Below are 13,084 nucleotides of genomic sequence, written 5' to 3'. Positions count from 1 at the left end.
ATTAAGTCCTATGTTGTACTGATAAAAAGGGTTTTTATAACTGGATTTAATCTTTCACCTTCATTCATAAATAAACAAATATGTAAGACTGCTTTCTTCTATTTGTGCAACATCTCTAAAGTTAGAAATATCCTGTCTCAGAGTGACGCTGAAAAACTAGTTCATGCATTTATTACTTCCAGGCTGGACGACTGTAATTCATTATTATCAGGAAGTCCTAAAAACTCCCTGAAAAGCCTTCAGTTAATCCAAAATGCTGCAGCAAGAGTCCTGACAGGGACTAGAAGGAGAGCAGATTTCTCCTGTATTGGCTTCCTGTTAAATCCAGAATTCAAAATCCTGCTCATCATCATTCATCCTGAACATTTCCAAGCACCTCATCTTTGCTCCCCTGGTGGGGAAAAACTCCTCAGACTTCACCAACAGGATCCAGAAACTTACGCTGGATGCAGATGAAACCGTCCTTTCATGTGGTCTCTGTCTTCACTTGCACACCTACAACCGAGGCAGTGGAGACAGTCAGAAAATGACTACAACAAGACCCCTGCTTAGGAAACAGAACCAGCTTCACCCCCGATCAGACCCAGACACTGTTACACCTCTGCATCCCCTCCACGTATTTTAAATACAACAAGGATTTCTTCAAAATCCTGCTCCTCACATACAAGGTCTTAAATAATCAGGCCCCGTCTTATCTTAATGACCTTGTAGTACCATATCACCCTGTTAGAGCACTTCGCTCTCACACTGCAGGCCTACTTGTTGTTCCTAGAGTATTTAAAAGTAGAATGGGAGGCAGAGCCTTCAGTTTTCAGGCCCCTCTTCTGTGGAACCAGCTTCCAGTTTGGATTCAGGAGACAGACACTATCTCTACTTTCAAGATTAGGCTTAAAACTTTCCTTTTTGCTAAAGCATATAGTTAGGGCTGGACCAGGTGACCCTGAATCCTCCCTTAGTTATGCTGCAATAGACGTAGGCTGCCGGGGGATTCACTAGGAGTTCACTCACTATGTGTTAACAGACCTCTCTGCATTGAATCATACCTGTTATTAATCTCTGTCTCTCTTCCACAGCATGTCTTTATCCTGTCTTCCTTCTCTCACCCCAGCCAATCACAGCAGATGGCCCCGCCCCTCCCTGAGCCTGGTTCTGCAGGAGGTTTCTTCCTGTTAAAAAGGAGTTTTTCCTTCCCACTGTCGCCAAAGTGCTTTCATGGGCTCATATGATTGTTGGGGGTTTTCTATTTTTGTTTTTACCTTACAGTATAAAGCACCTTGAGGAGGCTGCTGCTGTGATTTGGTGCTGTATAAATAATTTTTTTTTTTGCATCATCGGTCATTGTGTGAAATTGCAAATGACTGAGAAATGTGTTTTGGTCTTGTGGCAAATTGAGACATTCTGATCTGTGTGGTTTTCCCTAAAACTATTGTAAGTTTCTAGGGGGTCTATTATTAGGTTTCCTGAAGAATTATCCTAATTGCTGTCTCAGACTGTGATGTCTGAGTTCTGAGTTGCCCATTCCCAGCCTTTTCTCCTTGATTGTAATAAGATGCTTTGAGCCAGAGCGAGCTTTTTCTCTGCTTTGTCAGCGGGTAACTTGTTATATTTTGCTGTCAAAAGAAGTAAGTTGATTTGAGTAGTTGTAGTCTTTATTTTTAATAAGCTCAAGTTCCAAGAGTTTAATCTGTTTTCCTGAAATTTCCATTTCATTTTTTCTCTTTAAATGTTGGAGCTTGTAAAGCTGATTAATTCTCCTCTGAGTCTTAGATGCCTCCCAGCTTATGTTGGTACTAGTTTGGCCAGTATTTGATCCAAAATAGATGCTGTTCTGGTTTTAACGTATGTAATAAATTCAGCGTTTTGTTCCGTCTATATAAATGGTCTGATTCTTATATAGTGCTTTTCTGCTCTCCTGGAGTACTCAAAGCGCTCTATACAACATGCCTCATTCATCCATTCACAAGTGCAAACTCATCTACATTCACAGTCCGATGAGCGCATCAGAGAGCAGCTTGGGGTCAGTATCTTACCCAAGGATATTTGGCATGCAGACTGGGGAAGCCAAGGATTGAACCACCAACCTTCTAATCAGCAGATGATCTGCTCTTCCACCTGAGCCACAGTAAATGCTAACAGACAGGACCATGGTCACTTATAACTATACAGCTGTACCAGCAGTTTTTCATTTGTGATAACAGCTCTCTTGACACAGGAAGTAATCTATGGGGGAGCAAGTTTTAAATGTACTATAGTGACACGAGTATTCCACTTTTCCAGGATTCGGTTCATGCCACACCTCGACCAGGCAGTTTGCTCCATTGCTTTGGTTAATTCGCCACAGCTGCTCTCCAGACGTTCTTCGGGTTCTTCTGTCTGCAGGCGGCGGCGCTCTACTTTCTCCTCGATCTCTGTCAAACTGGTGTGTTGTGACACAGTTGGTCATCTCACCCATTTTACCAATGCTGTCAATGCTGGACTTAAACTGTGAGCCAAGCGTCCTCAACTCTCTTAACGCTACCCTCAGTTCCACCATCCTGTTAGTAGCACCTTCATGTTGTTGTTCCTCTGAAGGAATTTTGGGGGGTTTGCGAGCTTTGACATAGGTCGGCTTACTTTGGTGTGGTTAGTTGAAAGTTTCAAGGTCATGCTGAGCCTCCAAGCTGTGCCCGTGTCGTTCCACGCTAAGTATCCCTGACAGGATTTGTTTCCCATGCGTTGCGAGCATGCACTGGGCTTTCCAAATCACGGACAAACGGTATCCCTCATTCTTGATTTTCAGTTAACAAACACTTCTTATAGTGACTAACTACTCCTGAAGTTTTGGAGCTCTTTAGAGCCGCAGTCCCCAACCCCCAGGCCATGGACCGGTACCGGTCTGTGGGTCGTTTGGTACCGGGCCACGAAAGTTGAACTTGGTTGGCTATGGTTTTTAAGGTTTTTATCATTAACTTGGTTCCCTGGGTCTTTTCCTGTGTGTTATGAATAAATCTTCTTTTTTGGTACCGGTACTGGTTTTATTTTGTTGTATTTATCCGCGACACCTTAAAGGCCGGTCTGTGAAAATACTGTCGGATATAAACCGGTCCGTAACGCAAAAAAGGTTGGGGACCGCTGGTTTAGACAGTTTCAGTGGGATCCAAATAATTATCAGCCAAACGGTCCTGTTTTTGTTTTTTTAATTTATCCCGTCCGACAACAGGTGAGAACAATAAATGTATAATTTTCTGTTGTAACCCACAGACTGAACGACAGTGTAACGACACTCATCTTTCACCTTTTCACTAAAGTCAAACGTCACTTCCACGTCTAGTTGGTTGTAATGGAGGCGGAGTCAGCTGGGTCCACTCTCCCTGCCCAGCGCGTGCTAGATCCTGTCGGGGATAGCCACCGTGGTACGACACCCCCGCATGTAGAGAAACTTTTGACATGAAATTTTGAGTCACAAAGAAAGAAAAGAAAATGTTATTTCCATGTAACTGTCATGCTGCGTTAAACAAATGTGACAAGTTTTATCACGAATACAAAAATATGAAATTAATAAATTTGCAGATGGTACTCGAATTATAACTCCCAAAGTAATTTTGTTCAGTATGTGCGTGACTTTGATTTCAACCTACTCTACCTACAGTTTCAAGTAGATCTTAAACTGAACCCGCAGCTTGTATCACTTCATCGGGTCTTTCAGCATCATCGTCGGCTCCAAACTGTCCATAATGTACACGTGCAGCGCTGCACCTTCAATCATTATAATGCGAACATTTGTGGAAACACAAAAAGGCTCATCAGTTTGTTTTATTTGAAAAAGATGAAGAAAGATTTTCTCTCCTCTGTGTGTTTCAGGGTTCAACATGAAACCTCTTTATTCAAAGAGACCTGACTGTCATGAAAAGTCTGCAGACAGCCAGAACTCACGGCTAGGGATAGGTACCGGTATCCGGTGCCATGATGGCACCGGTTCTGACATAAATGGTAGTAACCAGACCGAAAAGCAGCGCACATTTCGGTGCTTTTTTTTCCTGAGATGTGATACACTTTGGATTCTAGCCAATCATTTTACGTTTCCGAGGATAGTAGGCGGGCCCAGGTACGTACGTTCTTTTAGAGCAGAGCTACAGATTAAAAATGCCCAAGGCGAAGCGGTCAAAGTCTGGCTGTACTTCACAGCAAAAGATGCAAACTCAGCAGCCTGCAACAAGTGCTTTAAGCTGATACTGTGCAAAGGAGGTAACACCTCCAATCTGATGAAACACCTGGCGACGCATAGCGTTTTTTTTAAAGCCGAGAAATGCACCGTATTTGATAGCTTGCTGCGAGACCTCACACCGAGCACATCTACTGCGGGTGTGGTGCCTGTTATCGGACCCGGAGTTAGCAACATCCCCCAAAAGCCCGAAGAGTCCTGGCCCCTAGCCCTGCCAGTGTAGCAGAAATGATGATGATGATGGCAGCAGCAGCCGTTCTTCTCTGCGTGAGGAGCTTAATGTTGTTCGTGTGTAATTTACGTTGAGTAGGCTAACCACGTTATTACATTAATGCATGTAAGTGTAACCGGTGTGATTCTGCGTTGTGTCTGATAAAAAAGGTAAAAGAAAGAAAGACCTCCAAGTAAATAATTTGCCCACTCCAGCTCCTCTCCCACAGGGGAATTGTAGAAAAAAGGGCGCTGGCATTTATTTTTACATTAAACATAAAGTATGCATTTACACGTAACATATTTGACATAAGATAAAACAAAAACAACAACATGAAATCCGACGTACCTGATAAAAAAGGTAAAAGAAAGAAAGACCTCCAAGTAAATAATTTGCCCACTCCAGCTCCTACGACCAAATACAAACAGTGGGGAAGAGGGTTAGCTCAACCCACCACAGCTCCCAAGCTAGCAAGGGTATATATTCATGCTAGCATTTATGGCGCCTAAAACACATTTATGATACACACATACTACACACTTATAACATCTTACAAAAACAGGCTTAATAATGACAATAACTGAACTAAAATCGCAATCATAAACATCAGGGTGGCTAAATATGAATTATGTGTGTTTTAAGGTGTTGGAAAGAAATGACACCCACCTCTCCCACAGGGGAATTGTAGAAAAAGGGGAGAGGCAAAAGGGGTACACTGTATTTATAGTATTGCACCAAAGAAGAAGAAGAAAAGAATGAGGAGGGGCTCTAACTGATAATGAACAGAACTACAGGCTTGGAGGTCCTAAAAGTCAGGTATAAAAGGAGCAGTTTGGGGGTTTAGGACACATTTTGTGTAATTATAACAATGTGATTTATGACTCTGTTACATAAGGTGAACTAGCAAACATCATCATAGTTACATGCGGCTGTCTTCTTGTTTGATGGCAGATGCTCCCTTCACCCTGGCCAAAAAGGCTAAAATGACCAAAGAAAAAGTGGAAAACAGAATTGGTGTTTTTTCCATGTTTAAGCACTGCTTCCAGCCAAGAGTGATACCATATATGCCCCATAGCTGCAGAAAAGGCTAACATTGTTATCTTTTTACAAAAAAACAGCTGAACATGAGAGGTTTTTGGACCAATTTTGTGTTCTCCATTCTTTAAACACCGGTTTGAGCACCGTTTAAGCACCGGCACCGTTTCAAAAGTACCAGTTTGGTACTGGTATCGGATAAAACCTAAACAATACCCATCCCTACTCACGGCACACCTGTTCTCAGGTTAAAGTTTTCACCCTGCGCTTTAACTCATCAATGATTGCTTTCTTGAGAGGAATGTCTTTCATCACATAATCAATGAGCCCCTCTACAGTTTCCCATTTCAGATGAACTAAAATAGCCATGACTGATTTAAGGAGCTCGTCCAATTGAGCAGGAGGCATCTCCCGCAGGATCTGAGGCAGAGGCTTGAAATCGTCACTGGTCTTCCAGCTGTAGATGCCTCCGATGGCTGCACCTGGAAGACAAGAGGGTGGATGGAGAGTCACATATGTTGCTTTAGGAGCTGTTTCTCTTCATTCATCACCATGGAAACGGCCGCTGTGTTGATTCCTGTTATATTTTTGACTGATTATTCGAATAAAGTTTCCAGTTAGAAATATTTCTGCCTGTCTTGAAGAGGAGACTGAGAGTAAATTATATCTGATGGGACTGAGGTTCAAGTTCATCACATGACTGTTAAAATGCTTCGGTCCCCTCAACTCCACAAAGCTTCAAAGAATTTTCACTTCATTGCAACTTATGTGTTGGTTTGGTTCAACAGTTTCCAGTTTCCCAGCAGAGAGCAGAGTGATGGAGACTCAAAGTTTACCGCTCACAGTTTGCTGATCTGCACTTAAATGGACAAAAAGTTCACGTACAGCAGTTTATATTTTTGAAGTTGAGAAGTTAAAGCTGTGTGAGGGATCGTTTTCTCCCAATTCCACATACGTATAGATTTTTTTAACATGGCAGTCTATCAGTCCAATAACCCAATTAAAAAAATAAAAAATCTGATAGATTTTGTCCAAGTTCTGCACTGAAGATCTCACTGTGTCCTCGATTCTTTCGTTTCATTTGGCCCGATCATCAGCTGCTTTAATGTCTGCTTCACAAATGGATAATTGATGTACTCACCCACAGCAAACCCTGGAGGACCACCAACCAGCCCACCAACAACCGCACATCCTCCGGTCTTAATTCCACCTTTCACCGAGTTCTTCATGGTGACCTTGAGATCTGGCTCAGACCATAATTTGTCGAGCAGTTGTTGGAGATCTTTTTTTATTTTGTCGTCCATCTTACTGATGAAGTATTTGGGTAAAATTCTCCGTCAGTTTCTGCCTGGATGTAACTGTGATGTAATTTTACTGTCAGAACAAATTCAGTTTTATTCATAAAGCAGCAAATCACATCAGGCCTGCAAGGACGTTCAGTCTAATATTTAATCAGAAGAAAAATATTCAGATTTATTTGTAATCATTGATAATATTTTTGACTGTTAAGTTGATTCATTTTTAAAAAACAGTCCTGACTCGTCCACAGGAGTGAAAGTTAAAATAAGCTAATATAGATGACATGGATCAGCTGGTGCGATCAACAATGACTGATCAAGTTTAAGTGACAAGTAGCAGAAAGAAAGAAAAGCTGTAATGATGTATGTTTCTTACCTTTGCTGTCCTGAGAGGAATGAAGCACGAGCACAAACACACACCTTTATAGCAGGTGTGTGTTTGTGTGTGAGGTGTCAGTGTTTGAGTTTCAGTTTCATTATTTCCATCATACAACTATAAATACTGCAATACTTTCATCAGTGACTGCAAAATGTCTGAAATGATTTGAAGTTTTGTAGTCTGAGCTCAGGAGCTCTGTTGGCCTTTTGGCTGCCCCTCCCTCACCCTCCACTGTCTCCAGGTGCTGCTCATGAGCATCGTCTGATTGTTGGGTTCCTCTCCAGCGTTGCAGGGTCTTTACAGCCTTACAGTTTAAAGCTGCTGGAGGCGACTGCAGTTGTGAATTGGTGCCGTGCAGTAAAAGTGAAATGAATTTAAAGTTACAGATAAGCACAGATGTGTGCTCAGCTGGATTTCAGCTTCACACCAGGGTCTAAATCCACACGCTTCTGTCGCGCTGACACAAAAACACCTTTTATTCTTCACTTTTTGCTGAATGTTACTGGATCCAGCACCATCACTCCGCACTGACATCACTGATGTCGGCTATTGTCTCTGCGAATGCTGGAAGAACACCCTGGGAATTTTTCACTCGCAGACGTCTGCTTTTGTTTGTGGGCTCATTCCAGAGACCGGGTTTAGGTAAATATCTGAGGGTTTTCATCCTGAGATGAAACTCCAGGTTTCTGTTCAGGAACAAGAGCTGACCTAAACTCATCAGCGTCTGAAGAGTAAAGCCAAAACTGAAGGTCCTTAAACCTGCATTCTTTTTGACGGTCAGCAGGGGGCGGTGGTTAGCACGGCACGTGGTTAACATAAGAGGCTGGAGGCACAGAGAGCCAGTGCTGATGAACACAAATAAATGATGTAGCTCAGCGGGGGAGATGGATTCAACAACAGCCTCTGATGGTAACTCTTACAGACTGCTGCGCACAGCCCGGCTTCTTTCACTACAAATGTTGGATGAACACGATCAGAGCCAACTGAAGACTCTGATCGGCTCTTCTGGAACAGAAACAGAAAGAATCTGATAAACCTGCTTTCTGGAGCAGCGCCTGGCATTTACCGGAAACCTGAAGCTCACTCACCTTCATATTAAACAAGCAAACAAAAACTTTAAGCTCTGACTTGGTGACCAGCATTTTGTTTAATTCATTCATTCACTGACTGACAGATGAGTTGGTATTATAATCGTTTTTGAGACAATAAGAAATGAAAGTACCCTGATCGAGTCATATCTGTGCCGCGTGCTTCTGAACTGTAGGTGTTTACGGCGTCTCGGTGCTTCCAACAGACGCTCCAAACATCCAAACCTGTCTGATCACGTTACCCACTCTGTGAGGTTTAAGGACCCTGCCAGTGTTCATTAGTGTTTTAATATAAACCCATTTACCATATTAGCACATCGGTTTCATTTCTTCAGAACGTTACTGGACTGGTTTATCTCGTTTTACTCGTACAAACCAAACCGGACCCTTAACACCGGAACAACTGTCACATGTTAGGAATTTCCACTTTCAATGTGAAACGATATTTCACGTCAGCCGAGACCTTCGGTTGGATACTTCTTTAGCTTTATACGCACAGGACTGGGTTTTTTTCTTTCTTTTTTTTTGTAAGCCCCACAAGATGGAAAAAGCCTCGGATCAGTTTGTGTATTTTCTGTCAAAATTGGTGCACGGTGTGCACATGTTGAGAGATTTGTAACTGGCATTGTACCTCTACCAAGAATAGCCCAGATCAATTGCTTCAAACCTGAAAGCATATGTTCAATACATCATTTTGGGATAAACTGTGAAGTATGATGCGTCTCTAAGGCATTTTTCTCTGTAAAGCTGATAAACAAGAAGCCATACTTTGGAGGGCCTGTGCCTGGTTTTAATGATGTCACAGTGTAGATTCCAGGTGCAACACCTGAGATCCTGAACCCTGAAGTGCAGGACCAGAAATGCTCCCGTAGTATTACTCTGTCATTTTAATGTTGGCTCAGCTACACCTTTAAAAGACTTCCTGTTAATGTTTGTGTCCTGATAACTTGTGTGACATGACCAGAAGTTCTAAAATGTCCATGTACGAACAGTATTTCCTGCTCTCAGCACTTTTTTGTTAACTCTTTGTAGTCAAAGGAGCTTGCAAAGAAAAGCGTCTGGACTTCTTTAAGTTGCTTGAAGACGTTTCACCTCTCATCCAAGAAGCTTCTTCAGTTCTAGGGTCAAATGGTGGAGAGTCCCAGATTTAAACCTAGTGGGAATTTTCCCCCAAACAGGGACAAAAGGACCCCCTGATGATCCTCTAATCGCCTGAGCCAAGGTGTGAAACTGGGTGTGGGTCACAATCAGCCAGCGTTTCAGTGAGCTCATTGTGAAACCTGGCCCCACCCTATCATGTGATTTGACTACGATGACCTGGATGACTGAGAACCTTCACAGACTTAACTCTTTGTTCTGGATGTTGTCACAGAGAGCTGAAGGCTGTCCACCTGTCATTAAGGTGTTTTTTTTGTGAGGAGCAGCCAATCATGAGTACGTTTTCTTAACCCCCCTGTTGTGTGCACCCCCACTGTTAAAGTGAATTGTTAAATGTTGTCATTTTTATGCTTACCATCTCTACATTGTTTCAACTCTGTGATCAAAGGAATTCCTTTGTCCCCCTCCCCAGCCTCTCGAGGTTCTGGGGAGGCTGTAGTGTTTTATCACAAGCACATCCATAAGACACAGGAGGAGGCAAAGTCTCTGTTCATGCTTCTCATCAGGGCCAGCTCGTCCATCTTATTCCGGAGTTAGCGTACGTTGGAAAGGAAGATCCCAGGAAGAGCAGTTCGCAGTCCGCGTCTCCTCAGACGCACGAGTGCGCTGGCTCACTTTCCTGATCAAAGTCTGTAGTAAATCTGCCGCAGATGCGACAAATATTGGAAGTAAATCCACAGCTGTAGTAGTCCTGTAGTTAAGAAGCTCTTCTCTGGTGTAAGAATATCCAGAGGAGTGCCCAGACACACAAGTTATTCACAAAAACAAAAGAGAATTAACGCACTAAAGTACCAGGGCATCCATACGCGGCGCCATCTTGGATACATACATCCTGCCACCCTCAGACACTGTGCAAACGAGCTGGCCCCAGTGTATTCTGGCATTTTCAACTCCTCACTGCAGGCATGTCATGTGCCTGCCTGCTTCAAGTCCTCCACCATAATCCCCGCCCCCAAGAAACCAAGGATCACTGGACTAAATGACTACAGACCTGTGGCTCTGACATCTGTGGTCATGAAGTCATTTGAGCGCCTGGTTCTCTCCTACCTCAAGACCCTCACGACCCCCCTCCTGGCCCCCCTGCAGTTTACACAACAGGTCTGTAGATGACGCCATCAACATGGCCCTACACTTCATCCTGCAGCATCTGGACTCCCCAGGAACCTACGCCAGGATCCTCTTTGTGGACTTCAGCTCTGCCTTCAACACCATCCTTCCAGACCATCTCCAAGGCAAGCTTTCCCAGATGAATGTGCCTGATCCCATCTGCCGATGGATCACCGACTTCCTGATGGACAGGAAGCAGAACGTGAGGCTGGGAAAGAACATCTCGGACTCCCGGACCATCAGCACCGGCTCCCCTCAGGGCTGTGTTCTTTCTCCTCTGCTCTTCTCCCTGTACACCAACTGCTGCACCTCCACCCACCAGCCTGTCAAGCTAATCAAGTTTGCAGATGACACCACCGTTATTGGACTCATCTCGGACGGGGATGAGTCTGCCTACAGGAGGGAGGTTGAACGTCTGGTGTCCTGGTGCAGCCACAACAACCTGGTGCTGAATGCCCAGAAGACAGTGGAGATTATTGTGGACTTCAGGAAGCACACAGCCCCACTCCCCCCATCATCCTGACTGACACCCCCATCACCTCTGTGGACTCATTCCGCTTCCTGGGTACCACCATCACCCAGGACCTGAAGTGGGAGCCCACCATCACCTCCATCATAAAGAAAGCCCAGCAGAGGATGTACTTCCTGAGGCAGCTGAAGAAATTCAACCTGCCAACACGGATAATAACGCAATTCTACAGCGCAATCATCGAGTCCATCCTCACCTCCTCCATCACCGTGTGGTATGCTGGAGCCACTATCAGGGACAAACAGAGACTGCAGCGTGTTGTGCGCTCTGCTGAGAAGGTGATTGGCTGCAGACTCCCATCTCTGCAGGACCTGTGCACCTCCAGGACACTGGGGCGTGCAGCTCGGATCACAGCTGACCCTTCTCACCCTGGACTCCGTCTGTTTGACCTGCTCCCCTCAGGCAGGAGGCTCCGGTCCATTCGCACCAGAACCTCTCGCCATAAGAACAGTTTCTTCCCCTCTGCTGTTGGACTCATGAACAATAACCGTATGACTGTTCCCACCACTAACACATGACCCTACGCTGTGTTCAGTGCATCATTCCATGTTTGCACTGATCACCACCTGCACTCATGTATATATCTATCTACTTAGCACTTTTAATGTTTATTTTTATGTCTATTTAAGCGTTATCTGACAGTATGTTTGCACTAAGCACCGCAGCAATTTCCTAATGTTGTAAACCTGCTCAACATTTGGCAATAAAACCCTTTCTGATTCTGATTCTGATCCTTGTGAAGGTTTGTTTGATGCTTGGTAAGCTTCCTGCCCTTTTTATGGCTTCACTGTGTTGTGTATGGTGAACCAATACAGGAATTGAACCATACATTGGGTGTGGGGGAGATTACCCCCTTTATGACCAGGATGTTGTTAGAAACAGTTGTGATCAGGAAGTCACGCACACAGAGACACACACACACATTCTTGCACACGTGCACACACACATTCTCACATGCATGTCCTTCACGGGAATAAGTCCCAGGGTCAGTGGGGTCTAAGTTTAGACCCAACACCCACCCACCCTACTTTAGTGTTCTGGTCACAATTGACCAGTTAGTCTTAACAGCTCTTAAATTAACATAAGAAACGTTTTTCACCACCAAATTCAGTTCAGTGGGCCATTCAGGGGGTTGGAGGCCAAATGGGGTGGAGGTTGGATTCCCATTCATTTTCTATGGTGTTTTCTATGGCCGGGAACATTAGAGATGTAACAAAGTTGTGTGTGAATGTGTGTGTGAATGGGTGGATGACTGGACATGTAAAGCGCTTTGGGGTCCTTAGGGACTAGTAAAGCGCTATATAAATACAGGCCATTTACCATTTACAAAGTTGATTAAAACGTTCAAAATTCAACTAAAGAGGTGCTTATCACTTTCATATAGTGCATACTGTGGAGGATGTCATAAGACCTTGAGGCAATCGGATGTAAAACACAATATTTATGAGTTTTATCATTTGTAAATTGGTCAGATTTGACCCAAACATGACAGGAAGGTAGGGGGAGGAGCTAAAAGCGCTTCTTTCAGATGCAATGAGCTGAGTGGTTGCACTGAGGCCCAGGATCAGATACAGACTGTGAATCGGAGCTTAAATGAGCAGAATGGATTACCTTTAAATGTTCCATTTAATGTAAAAACCTGAAGAACAAGTTCAGATACTTGTATTCTCAGTCAGTGTGCAGTGTAATGGTACAGAGAGATTGCAGACCTCAGAATGGACATCCTGTCTTCTCTCTGGTTTCACACTGAAGTGTTTGCAGGATTTCTGCTGGACTGGTCTGATTACACTCTCAGTGTTTCACTGAAACACAAGCTTTTCTGCTTCATCTTGTTCACACACTTCAGCCCAAACATTCAGCTCAGATCTCGTGTATCACCTCGAAGTTCTTAAGATTTCACGGGAAACCTGAAGCTCTTTATCACCTTTGCTTTTAACTGCACCCTTTGGTTACACCTGGTTTGACCTTTCCGCTTCATTCAAACAACTTTAACATCTGAGTTTGTTGAATGTGGGTAAGCTGGTCATGTGCTGCGTGTGGATTTTACACTCGTTTTTTTCCATAAACGTGCTGTTGAT

At 43.9% G+C, this 13,084-nt stretch overlaps 1 protein-coding gene and 1 pseudogene across 1 annotated transcript; one reads left to right on the top strand and one right to left on the bottom strand.

Annotated features, from left to right (window-relative positions):
* Window positions 1–5,690: 5,690 nt before the first annotated feature.
* LOC146393060 (protein C19orf12-like) lies at window positions 5,691–6,676 on the bottom strand. The gene is made up of 2 exons (XM_084924910.1): window positions 6,589–6,676; window positions 5,691–5,929 (listed from the first exon to the last, which is right to left on the bottom strand). The coding sequence occupies exons 1-2, from the start codon at window positions 6,674–6,676 to the stop codon at window positions 5,691–5,693; spliced, it is 327 nt and encodes a 108-aa protein (XP_084781036.1).
* Window positions 6,677–9,186: 2,510 nt separating this feature from the next.
* Window positions 9,187–11,111, top strand: LOC146393059 (uncharacterized; annotated as a pseudogene).
* Window positions 11,112–13,084: the final 1,973 nt, after the last annotated feature.

This window comes from Perissodus microlepis, chromosome 1 (assembly GCF_051167445.1).
Source record: "Perissodus microlepis isolate ML-2025 ecotype Zambia chromosome 1, ASM5116744v1, whole genome shotgun sequence".
NCBI lineage: Eukaryota > Metazoa > Chordata > Actinopteri > Cichliformes > Cichlidae > Perissodus > Perissodus microlepis.
Note: the sequence above shows the minus strand (reverse complement) of the source record. Positions and strands in the feature narration are given on the sequence as shown.